Consider the following 13264-nt stretch of genomic DNA (forward strand, 5'->3'; position numbering starts at 1 on the left):
ATTTGGAACCATGTGTAAGTACTGACTTTTAAGTCAGGACTCACTTCAGAAGGTGGTGTATAGGTCCGGAGTCATCAACTGCTGATTCTCTTTACAGTAACTGTTTGCTCAGATAGTTTTCTTATTCCTGTATAATTTCTTCCATTGCTCAGTAAAGTCTAACACTATTTTCCTGCCCAGCAATGTTTTCAATCTTGAGGTCATTGCTCTTCTGTAATCCGATAAAAGTGCAGATACTAATCTTTCAGGGCAGAAACAATGCTTCATAGTGAAGAGTTTGCATATTCTCGGATTCAGGTCCTAATTCTGTCACAAACTAGCTTTGTAACCTTGCAAAAGTAGCTATATTACCTCAACCTCTACTTATAAGAGGGAAGTGATTATAGTCCCTTTATATCCCAAAGTTTATATATGGATTGAATAATATGGTTATGAAAGATTATTTCCACAGTCCTTTGCACAAAATGACACCCCAAAATATTAGCTATTATTATTATATCCCATCAACAACAACAAAACAAAAACATTTCTAGTATGTTTTCTCTGTAGCCCAATTTCCTGACTCATATTTCTTAACCATCTTAAACAGAGGACAAGTTCAATGGCTAATTCACACTCAGAGAAAATTCTGGAATTTTAATAATGAAACCACAGGAGATTGTCCCCAACACTTCATCCTCAACATTTTTCCATCTCATTCCCTACATACATGTAGTGCTAGAGTAAAGAATGGAATACTTTTAGCCAGGTTCCAACATGTGTGAAACAAAATGGTTTTAATGAGATTGCTTCTTTCTGCATTTCCCATAAGGACCCACCAACAGTGTAGATTTTTGAGATATGGACCCATTTACATGCTCATAGCTGATACAGTTCACCTCTGTTAAAATAGCTTCAAGAGCATGGAGGTACAGGAACAGCAGGTGACTGGCATGCAGAAGCATATAAAGAATGAATAGCATCCTCCTTAGTAACCCCCAAATGTGAACAGGCATACACTCCATGTATTCCATCCCTGTCTCCCCCATCTCATATGTTGCTCATCTCTGCTCCTTATTAACTCATGTATGGATTTTCTTACTTTTCATTTATCTCTAAGCTCTCATGATTCATTGCAACTCTACTGGGAAATTCATGCTGGATGGCTTTCAGCTTCCTGCCAGCCAGAACAATCAGATTTAAGGGAACATTTGTGCCAGGCTCCGTGTCCGCCAATATTCTTTGTATCTAGGTAATCAGCAGATACGGCACTGCCGTTCTGATCACATCAATTTCAATTCAAGTTGCTGCGAACTGTCAGGCTAATAAAACAAAGATGCTTCGCTCTCGGCCCCAGGATGCAGAACACCTTTACATAATGCAGTCACACCACTGCTCAAAGTGATGATAATCAGATCCAGCAGTTTCCCTACCGAGAGTCAACTGCAAGAGAGACACAAAAGGGAACCGCAGGATTAACAAAGAAATGTTTGCCATGGCCAGAGGTCACCCTGCTTCCTATTCTAATTCCATACCCATGCCAACATTTGAATTCAGAAAACAATCCCTGAAAACAGTTGCAAATAATAAGACATTGCAAAGTCATTCCTGTTCAGATCTGTCATCTTTCCCATTATCAAGGGACCAATTAAAATGGTCTTTATTTCTGGCAGAAAACAAAATTTATAAGGAAAATCTACTTTGAACTGACTTGACAAAAGAGAAGGGAATAATCAGGAAGTGAAAAGGTACCTAAAATCAGAAAATGTACTGGAGAGACCAAAGACAGAACTAGACCCAAGAAGCCCCTATTAGGCTGGGGCGTGATGTCACACCAGCCGGACACTTGAAGACACTTCCATTGTAAGTGCTGGATCAAGAGAAGAGAAATGCATGGCATTTCAACAAGACACACTTGAAAGTTTAAATGTCCATAGGGCGTTTACAAAGGAGGAAAGCAATGGGCCAATATCCACTTGTTTATAAGAAGACAACTAGTTGATGTTTAAAAAAAATGAAATGAAACAAATACGGTCGCGCTAATTGCAGTATGAGAAGAAGTAGAAACCCAAAATAATGGAAATGTGTTGAACATTTCAACAACGTGGGTAGATTTTAAGACTATAAGAGCAGAAGATTATTTTGGTGTTTAAGCACATTAGAACATATTAACTGTGCCATCTATAAGTTGTTGAGCATTACTGTACTTCTGGAACTGTGCTCAACACATACAAGAATTAATTCATTTCATCCTCAGAGAGATTCCATGCTGGAGGTTCTAGGCTTATCCGTATTTTAAACAAGAACATGGCAGCTAAGAGAGTATAGATTTGGCTTAAAAATACAAACAAATGGCATAGCAAGGGTTTTCACCCAGGCAAACGGAATCTAAAATCTATACTCTAAATATAATTTCATCCAAATGGAATTCAAAACTAAATCACCAGAATATGTAAATGTTTTCCAGAATACATGCTCAGTTTGAGGCTGAGATGTGAGATACTATATTTATCTGAAACATGGGCAGGAGAGGAAGTGGGAAAACCTTGTGAAAGTATACAAAAGTTTGCAGTACATTTTTCTAAATACATACACAGAAACTAAGGTCCTTCTAGTCTGTCATAATTCTATCATAAATACTTGGGCTGAGAATTGGGCAGACCATTTATTAACAAGTCTTTATATATAGAGAGAAGTCTAGTTTCTAGAAGACATTCTTATACATATCTGAAGGGGAAGGGAGATGGAAAATGCTAAGAGGAATTACAATGATGGGCTTAGATTTTGTAAGTGAAATTGATTTCTTTCATCCTGGATATAACTCCCTTGCTTCTTATTATACAAACAACCACTTGAAAGCCTGAACTTACTCTCCATCAAATGATCGTGACATTATGACAGTACATATTTAAATCCCTTTTAGATTTTTTTCTTAGATAGAATATAGGTATGATTTTATTTCCCGAATCCTGCATGTTTTTAAATGGCTCATTGTAACCCATTATACATTCTTCATAGTATATGATATGACTGACAAATGGCTAAAATTCAACCCCAAATATTAGCTTTCTTTCTACTTAACTGTGCCTCAAAAGGCAATTAAAGCATTGGTGTTTGTCATGAAAACTGGCTGATCTAACATGGATGAATGTATTTTGAATTTTTGTTATTTTGAGAAACAAATAGACTTAGTTCCCTCAGGGAAGTCTAGTAAGCTCTGGTTTTGTTGCAGTTTGTTAAATTACTTTTTCCAGATTTTAGAGAAAAAGACCTCTTAATCTTATCTCACACTTGGCCCAGGAAGAGGAAGATCGTTAGCATGGGGAGGTCACTTGAGTTAGAAAGTATGCTCTGATGTCATGCCAGGATGTCCCTGTCCCCTTCACTCCTCAGAAAGAAATAGAGGAGCCCTGCCCACTGGTTCTTCATGCAGCACCCTGTCTGCCTTGCAAAACTATTTTCAAATGTCATATGCAGATCACACCTGTGCAAACACTTTCACTGTCTGACTCGACTCGCCCCAGACACTCTCCAAGTTCTCTGGACCTTTATATTCTGCAGACTTGGTCAAAAAAGGATTCCTCCCAGAGAGTTTTGTGGATTGCAAATTAACTAACGAAAATGTTTTGTAAATCCCTTCATCTCCCAAGTGGAATGAGACTGCACATGGAAGCAGTAATAAAATGATCAAACAGCTAGCGCTGGCTCTTCCTTGGCTGGTCCAGCCACTGCTGTGGTCCAGGACCACATGTAGCTGGTGACATACCTCATAGAGGTCGATCATGACGTTACCCTCAGGGCCTCTGCTGCTCTGGACATTCTCCAAGGCCAAGGTGAAATAGACCCCACGGGTGTCTGAGATATAGAGGTTGTAGGTGTCGTTCTGGTTCCATTCTTGGACTGCTGCAAACACTTGGTTCTCATCTGTGCTAATGACGTGCATGTCCTGTAGGAAGACACAGGAAGTGAAGAGGGAAGAAGAGTTTTATATGTTAACTGTCATGCATCCAAAAAGCATGGAGTCTACTGAGGTGTATCAGAATAGGCACTGTAATGGAAGACAGAGAGCTTCCATTTGCATATATAAGAAATAATAATTAGTTTTAAGTGTTAATCATATGTTTCCTTTGTCACATGTGAGGTTGGGCAGTAAGGTTGAAGCCAGAATTGGGGACAGGCAGTTAGTGTAGAAATAGGGGATGGGGTCAAATCGAGGAAATGGAGGCCATGAAAACCATCTGCCTCTGGAAGTTGGAGGCTACCCCTGGGAGAATGGAATGTCAAGGATCTCTGCAGCCCATTGATTACCAAATTTACCTGTCCTTGTCAAGAACTGCAGGCAAGGGGCTGCAACTTAATGCCCCCTGAACCCTTGCCTGGCTGAATCACTTTGGTCCTCCCCCTGCCCATTTGCTTCTCATTTTATGCATCTCATCTGCAAAACCAGACCTAGTCACATAGGCAGGAAGGAGAGATAAGGGGGGAGAGAACTGGAGAACAAAAGAGACCTGAACTTATAAAAGATGTAGGGTGCACTCACTTCTTGGGACTTTAGAACATCAGCCACGGCCCCCTTCTTCCTCCCGGGAGAAGTCTGTATTATTACCTTTAAATAAAACCTGCTTAATAGGCTTGCCTTGGCGTGCTTCTCTAGTGTTCAAACTTCAACATTAGAGGGAGCAGAACTTGTCACCGGTAAACAGTGGTATCAAGGTCATGAGAAAATAAGAGAGATGCTTAGTAGCTCAGTTATAATTCAATTTCCTCATTAGATAATTTGAAGAATACTTTATTAAATACATCTGACTATGGAGAACCAATCGTTCTGATATATTTGTCAAGTTTAAATATGGTACTTACTCATAAGGCTTATATGAGGCAGGTATGAGGAAAGTCTGCGGGAATGGAGAGAAAACAGAAAACCCTTCATCTCTTACCATGGTCCACATTAAAAAGGTAGGGGTGCCATCTGAAAGCTTGTTAGGCACACAGAACTTCAGGCCCCATTCATGAAGTCAAAATTTGCATTTTAATAAGATCTTTTAATAGTAAGGCAGTGGGCAGATGCATCTGGGTGGGAATTCCAACCCTTTCCCCTTGTTCAGAACTCTAGCGAAGTGGAGCCTAACACAGACCAGAGCTTGCTGTCCCTGACCAAGGGCTCCTGTCTCTTTTAAGTGATGCCTGTTCACATGCTCTCAGTTGCCTTTTATTCCAAATCAGTAGACACAATATAATTTCCAAAAATTCAAAATAAAATCAAAGAAAACACAAGTTCCCAAACATGAAGCTGTACCTATCAAAAGGGTAAAAGAACAATGTGGAAAGACTCCTGGCCTTTGTATAGCTCCTCACTTAAATCTTCACAAATGAACCTCGCTCTGTTCTCAGAAACTTCAGGAGATCTGGCTATCATTCCTTGGTAACAATTCTAGTGCTAGAAAATTCTCCTTAACTTCTATCTTAATTTTTTTCAATGAAGCCTGAGTTGGTTTTCTTTTCTTTCCTGCAGTGCTGGGTTCCCTGGGCCTCAGGCATGCTAGGCAAGTGCTGTGCCTCTGAGCTTTTGTAACTTGAATTCAAATCTTGGCTCTTTAATTTAGCCATGCAGGTGAAACTCTGTGCACAGAATTTTACCTACGAAATAGAGATAAAAATACCAACTGTTCCCACTGTATGGTGAAGATAAAAGTAGTTATTAACCGTTAACACACTTATAATAGTGTCCAGTACTTAGCATATATGCTCGAAAATGCTAGCTATTTTCAGTTAAGGGACCACTTATATACCCCTGGTCGATGAGGCAAGGTTGATTTGGCTTTTCTGTTTTGAAAATGTTAGAGTCCTCACTAGTGCATTCAACAAGGGGTGGTTTCCTTTCTAATGGAATTAGCTGTGCAAATTAGCCCCAGGGTTGCCCTTCCTTTCTCCACAGAGGGACAAACCCTCCAAGGCTTCCCTTTCATTACGAGGCTAAGACCAAAGTCCTTGCCCTGGCATTTAGAATTGTCAGATGACTGCTCCCTGTTCACGTTTCCTTCCTTCAACAGAATGCAATGTAATCCCTGAATTCAAATTAAACTATTTCAACAGTAAGCTGGTCCTAGTATAGTTATACCTCTGTGCCTTTGGAGTGAATATTTGCACAGGATGACTTCTGTGAGCCTCACAATAGGTATTTCACTAAAGAATCCTTGGTTGGGGAACTAAAGTAGATCATCTATACAATCCCACCTTGCAGAGATGTTTGTTTTGTAGATTTGAAACTGAAACACAGATGTATCAAGTGCTGTGTTCCAGGTCACTTAAGAGAATCAGACACATGATGATAGTAGATTAAAACAGCCATCTCTAGACAGGCTGAGAATATCTCTCTTTTTCTTCATACACTCTAATTACTTTGAACAGCCTTTTAAAAAATGATGTTGATCTTCAATATTTCAATTCAAAAATCAAACATTTAAATGTCACTTTTCTTTTTCCAGTTTGCCCAAATCTTCCTTTCCTTCAGGAAAATGTGTTCTTTCTTTTTCACTGAGTCACAGACTAACAAGGGAGGGATCTAATAGCTTTTCTATTGAAGCAGTTTTAAAAACTGATCTGTAGGACAACAGCATTGTTGGTTTTTAATAAAATGTAAAAGGGGGAGCAAGGGTTCTTTGATAAAATTTCAAATTAATGCTGAATTAAACAGCTTTCTTCCTGATGATGCATTCAGGGATCTTCAACATACCAGTGAACTCCTTTTAGTCTCTAGGGAAAGAACATACAGTGGAGTCTATTCCTTTAAATTTATTTGACCATAGATCCAATTTTTTGCATAACATCATTGAGGACATTTTATTCTGGGTAACACATTTGAGAAAATACTATTTAAAATCTAAGCTCCTTATTTAAAAAAAAATAGGAAAAGAAAAATTGACAAATCAGCCATCCAAGGTTTCAAAGCAAATTAGTGACAGATCCAGGTCCACTTCTGGGTCTCCTCTTGCGAATCAAGTAGCCTCCGCCCTACCTGCACCCTGGTACACATCGATCTTCCACCATGGAGACAACCAGATCCATACTAATAATAATATTACCTTGCTTTTATAGAGTATCTGTCCTCCAAAATGCTCCAAGCACTTTCCTATGTATTGCCTCATTTATCTCACTTCAGTAGCTCAGAATGAGCCCCCAGTAAGTCAAGCGAAGGAAGACTGCCACTATGTCTCTCTGTCTAGAGAACCACATGCTCAAATGGCAACATTAAAATTCACCCATCTCCCTCCCTGGTTATTCTTGACCATTATATATATAATTTTTTTTTTTTTTTTAAACACAGCTCTGGGTAACTCTGGTTTACAAGAGTTGATACTATGGCAATAGTTGATTAAAGAAGATTTGAGCATGAAAGTGCTGGTTTGTCTCAATTCCTTTGGTCAGCAAGGAGCTTTGTTCCTTTAAAATCACATCAGCCTTGGACCTGATGAAGGCCACAAAATATATGCACCTTTGCCACAGATCACTCCTCCTTCTCTTCGAAGGTGTAATGGGATTGCAATGAAGCATCTCATTGCTTTATATAATAAAATGCACGTGGACCAAATAATCCATTCATTTGTGTTCCAGCTCCCATTTTCTGTGGGGACAGGCTAAATTAGTCACTTCATTCCACCCTTAGTGCTCAAAGGAGGCTGAGCCATGAACACACTCATCTGGCAGAGCAGAGGGAGGGGACAGATGGACGATTTACGTTCAGTGTAAAACTTTTCCTTCCAAATTGGCCGCAAACCACTGGGGGCAACTGTCAGCAGTGATCTGTGTGATGGATGTGGCCAAGCAATGCAAAGTTTCTGTCCTCCAAATCTCCAGCAATGGGTCCACACAGTTTCTTTGATTTTAAACTACCATGTTGAGGGTTCCTAAGGTCAGTGGGCTTTCCCGCTCCATGCTCCTGATAATATATCAGATATGAGGGGAGGACAGTAATGCTATGTTTTAACAAGAGAAGTTATTCATTTATTTTAAGAAAATAAAATGTGTATTTAAAAAAAAACACTAGCTTAGGTATCCAAAGACTGGAGTTCTAGCCTCAATTCTGTGGCAAATAGCATTTGATTTTGGCTCAGATTTATTTTACTCAAGGACTACACTCACCCCAGGATGAGCATGAGGGAGTAACTCAAAGCTGCAGTTTCTTGATCTGGTCTCAATTCCACAAGCTTCTTGAAAAGAGCAGCTCTCTGCATTAACTATAATTCTTATTTTTAAAGATACACATCTTGCAAGTCAACTACTTCAGGTGTGTTTTTTTGTTTGTTTGTTTTGTCAAGGAAATCACAATTTATTTCAGTGCTACGAGGCAACTATTGTTTTATCTACTGAGGTAATATGTTCATCTCTTTCAGGACCCTTCCTTATCGAGTGTAATTTTAACAACACTCTGTCTTCCTGTTACAAACAAACTTCATCCAATTTTCTTCTAAGGCAAAACTTCAATGTTGTAAGTTCTTACCTCATTAAAGAAAAAAAAGTTAAGTGAAATCAAGAACAAGATGCACTTAAATGTGTATTCTAACACAGACATATAGGCCTGGGCAATTACCACTCATTGATCTCTTAGCAGCTGAAAATAATAATAGCTACTAACATGGAGGTAGTTCCTGGGAGTTAATAGTGTAACTCGATGTGCATTATCACCTCTAATGGCTGAGACTTTCAGCCCACCTTTCACTGTTCGGATAAGGGGTAAAGTGGGTGCTGCCTAAGAGGTTCTGCCTAGAGAAGTCAGAGCAACATTTTATCATTCCTCTCCTAGGAGAGAAGATCTGCTATGCCCTTGTGCTAGGTCTTTCACATAATTTCCTGTCCAGATATCTGTATTGGCTAAAGGTGGCATACTACAAAGTCATGGATGAAAAATATAAAAGAAAGAGACAGTGTTGAACACTCAATCAGAAAAAAAGAAAAAAAAAGTTCATTAGGTTCTTTTTTCAACCCCAAAGCTCAAAGTCGAGCTATAATTCTATTTAAACCTTCAAAATCCCTTTGTTAAACATTTTACATATGTATCTCTTTGTTCTAAGATCAAGCCCCAAAACACTAACAAATCAGGCACTTAAAACACATCGCATTGGCAGGGCTCCCTCAAACTGGCAGCTCTGAATGCCTGCATCAGTTTGACCTCCACTAGGTGGCGCTCCGTACCAACGTAGTATTTTAGTGTTTTCTGGAAAGACAGCCTGGGGTTGCCAGAGGTTGAGGGTCTTTAACTTCTCTTTGCCACTATGTTCAAAAGGGAATGTTTGGGGAAGTCTAAAAAGTTAGCTGGGCCTCAGAACTCTCAAGGCAATCCGTCTCTGAAGTCCCATTGAGAAAGAAAGCCATCATGTGGCTGCAACACCTCTCAATAAACAATTTGTAACAATATAATGGGATAAGATGAATGAATCCCACTTGTTGAACTGATAGGCCATTAATCCAAATAAATTGTTTATGACTTTATAGAAAACCAATGCCTACTGTTTGAAATCTTTACTACTGAAAAAAAAAAAAAAATGTAAACCATTATATGATTTGGATGCTCCCCAAACAAGAATCCCAGAAAGAGATGAAGAAAGCAAAGGAGGGTGGCATGGGGACCGAGAGAGGAGGGTGGCATGGGGACCGAGAGAGAAACAAAGGCAGCAAGACTGGCAAACAAGAAAGGAGGGCAGACTCACCCTGAGAAACGGAGATGGGGTGATAAGAAGCACTTGACTGTGAGAGGCTGAGAGGGTCTTTGGGAATGGGGTGGAGGCAGGACAACAGCGGGAATCAGGGAGCACAGAAATGGAAAAGGCCATTCCGGCATACCTTGGGCAAAGCGTATTTCGGAAGCTTCATCTGGGCAAACGCATTCCTTCGGTAAGACACGTAGTAATGTGGTCTTCCTCCTGACGTCAGCTGGATCACAAAAACAAGGTGGTGAGAGGAGCTGCCGTAAAAGTCTCAGATCACAGAAAGCTCCCTCAATGGGAAGGAGGTGGCTGCCCACTCAGCAGCACGGATGCCCACGTGGGCAACTGTAAAGAATCGGTGTTTGGTTCGGAAACAGTTAAGGCATGGTATGTGTAAGCCCACTGGACAAAAATACAATTCTTTAATTTGCGCTGTGGCTCAGAAGCCAGAAAACATTCTCTAGTTTTTGTTTGTTTGTTTGTTTCCAAATGATACAAGCCTTAAGAGTGCATTGGCTTCAGCCTGACTCTCCAGCCCTACAATAGGTTGCCCTTGCCAACCAGGGCCAGGCAATGGCTCAGTTTGAATAGTGGAAGGGAAACCTTACATCTCTGGGCACCAGGGTCTCTTTTGATGAAGTCACACTGATGACTGAGGGCATGTCCTACTGTCAGGAACGTAGCATGCTAGATGAAAGGCAAGCCAGGATCATGGTCCAAATCCATTTTAGGTCTCTATCTTTCAGAAGAAAATTGTGAAAATTTGAATCCTGGTGGGTGGGAAGGAGAGAAAGAAGTTTTATGGTCTCCACCTAGACACAGGCACCAGACTGGCCACAGCCCCTGCCGGTATCTCTCTCCTTGATTGCCACTCTTAATCTACGTGAATACCTGGACATGGAAAGTCAGCAAGAGTTTGCATATTTAGAATGTCAACAAATGCTTGGGGTGATGTTCATCAGATGCTCAGAGTGTGGCGGGGAAGTTGCCATCTGCTTGGTCATTATGTGCAGATTGCCCTAGTCCTCGTGGTGGGTTATAGAGTCGTGTTCATAGTGGCGTGGATAGAAAATGTGAAATTCTAAATGCTGAATTGATTTTGATTTGTTAAGCACAAATGTGGATTAGAAACTGTTACTAGAGACCAGAAAAGGTTCCTGGGAGAAGCACTGATAAAGAAATGAATTAGGCAGACCAACGTACATAACTGTATGAATGTCACTTGAAATTATGGGAATGTTCATTACTCATTTCCCTGAAGAAGAAGGAAATGGTCTCTGTGCGTGTGTGTGTGAGTGTGTGATCATTTATGAAACACTTAAAATTACAAAGACTGATATTGAACACCTAAACATTTTGCTTCTTCAAAGCATGGGATTAAATCTTCTGAATCAGAATTTCTCGTCCATGTGTATGTGTGCAGATACATAGTACCTATCAACTATTTAGCAATTATACCTTTGTCATTAATGGAAAGCAATAACTGAATATTTAAATGCGTTGTTCATACAAACCCAATATTTTCCTTAACTGCTCCAGAGAAGCAAAGCACACTAACTCCCAGTCCGTTCTACCCACTCAGGGAACTGTTTCCCTCTTTTCACTCTCTTAGGAGGTGCAAAGCCTGACTGAGCACCTCTCATCCAAAGTCTCTTCCTCCTAATCGCAGTCAGTCCTGACAATAACAGTCGATCCCTCTTACTCTGGCTTCTGCTGCGCACTACCTCCAGGCAGCTCAGCACCCCCTTCCCACCCTTCTCTCCACTTTTAAGGTGGTTCCAGGAAGGGGACTGACTAGCTTAGCATTCCCCTGATAGAAGAGATGGGCATATCTACGCAGCCGTGCAGTGACTGGGAGCTGCTCTTGGAAATCAGTCAAGGGGACAAATGGAACTGTGCGTCACTCTGGAGGCTACCTTCCTATTCCAAGCAGTTCCTGTGTGACCTGCGGATGTGGTTTTCCAGACAGCGCCTGCGGATCGGCATGTACAGAGGCTTCCCACTCGTAATGTTCCTTCCTTCCTTCCTTCCTCCCTCCCTCCCTTCCATTTTTACTCATGAGCTGTGTGAGCAGGCGGAAACGCTGCAATACAGACAGAAATAAGGGTGAGAAATGCCTTTGGGACAATCAGTACAAGTGGATCTTTCTTACCTGAACAAACACGTAATCATCCTGGACAATCAAAGAGTCTGGGTCAATGTAGCCTGGGAAAGGTTTATTTTTGTTGGTTTCCGTGCAGTTCTGCATGCGGCAAGTAAGATATTGTGAATCTGAAAAAAAAAAAAAAAATTGGGGAGGGGGTATACAGGTAGCACTTTAGAGTCATAGGAGTGGATGGTGTGTGTTTCCCTTGCCATCTCCACATCTTTAAATGAACTCCCAATCTTCACATTTGAAATTGTTGCATTATTGTTATGATTACTATCATTATTCTTTGACTCCCTTACGATTACCAACATCGCTCTCTCCCTGTGGTCTCACCTTGCCATCTCAGAACACTAAATACCTGTTCTTTAATTTTTCTCTCCTCACACCAAATGAAAATATTTTCTCAGGCTGAGATTAAATAATGCCTGTGATTTCATAGCCCCATTTTTCTCTTTAGCAGGCTTCACCTCCATACTCTGACTTTTGACAGAGTTAGGGAAACATGCAATCATTAACCATCTCAGGGGGCAGTGATGCTGTTACAAATAATGATTCTTTAACAATACAAACATGTTTCTTCTACGAATTAGAATCAAACAGAAGAGAGGGATTCCTGAGTCAAAAAACATCGTTCTCACTTTTACAGATGAGTAAACTGAGCCCTGGATTTCACGGGAAACTAAACCAGCTGATAAACACAGTCTCCATATTGATAAATCATCCTTACATCAATTCTATCTCTACTGCTAGAAGGAGGTTGTATTGGGGAAGCTATTTTGGTTTCTCCATCCTCACTATTCTGGCCCCTGTGTAATCAGATAGTTTCAGCTCTTACTTAAAATGGTTTTTGCCGTATTGCACCTAGAATAAATTATAAACCTGCGCTGCCCACCACTCCAACTTCCTTTTTCCTCCCACACTAATCTCTTTGTCTCTTGCTGTGATTCTTCTAATTCAGCCTACTTTATGTTCTGGCACTTGGCCAAACTTTCCACCACATCAGAGATATTTTATTTGTCTCTGCCTACAGTGCTTCTCTCCCCAGGCTACTGAAGCCAGAATTAAGGACAGGTAGTTAGTGTAGAAATAGGGAATCAGGTCAATTCGAGGAAATGAAGCCATGAAGCCATCTGCCTCTGGAAGTTGGAGACTGCCCCTGGAAGAATGGAATGTCAAGGATCTCCGGAGCCCATTGATTACCAAATTTACCTGCCTTTATCAAGGACTGCAAGCAAGGAGATGCTAATTAATGCCCCCTGGGCCCTTGCCTGCCTGAATCACCTTGGCCCTCCCCCTGCCCATGGCTTCTCACTTATGCAAAACCAGGCCTAGTCACGTAGGCAGGAAGGAGAGAGAGATAAGGGGGGGAGAAAACTGGAGAACAAAAGAGACTTTAACCTATAAAAGATGTAGGGTGCGCTCACTTCTGGGGACT

General features: G+C 40.8%; 1 protein-coding gene across 6 annotated transcripts in view; it reads right to left on the minus strand.

Annotated features, from left to right (window-relative positions):
- Positions 1-13264, minus strand: part of Sorcs1 (sortilin related VPS10 domain containing receptor 1) — a 470846-nt gene that overhangs the window by 102912 nt on the left and 354670 nt on the right. For all 6 annotated transcript variants that reach the window (XM_047552963.1, XM_047552962.1, XM_047552961.1 and 3 more), the window contains exons 7-9: positions 11833-11951; positions 9817-9906; positions 3746-3925 (exon numbers count right to left, since the gene is read on the minus strand). In XM_047552963.1, coding sequence (XP_047408919.1) covers positions 3746-3925; positions 9817-9906; positions 11833-11951 — 389 coding nt within the window. The remainder of the gene's footprint in view (positions 1-3745; positions 3926-9816; positions 9907-11832; positions 11952-13264) is intronic.

Source organism: Sciurus carolinensis, chromosome 5 (assembly GCF_902686445.1).
Source record: "Sciurus carolinensis chromosome 5, mSciCar1.2, whole genome shotgun sequence".
Lineage (NCBI taxonomy): Eukaryota > Metazoa > Chordata > Mammalia > Rodentia > Sciuridae > Sciurus > Sciurus carolinensis.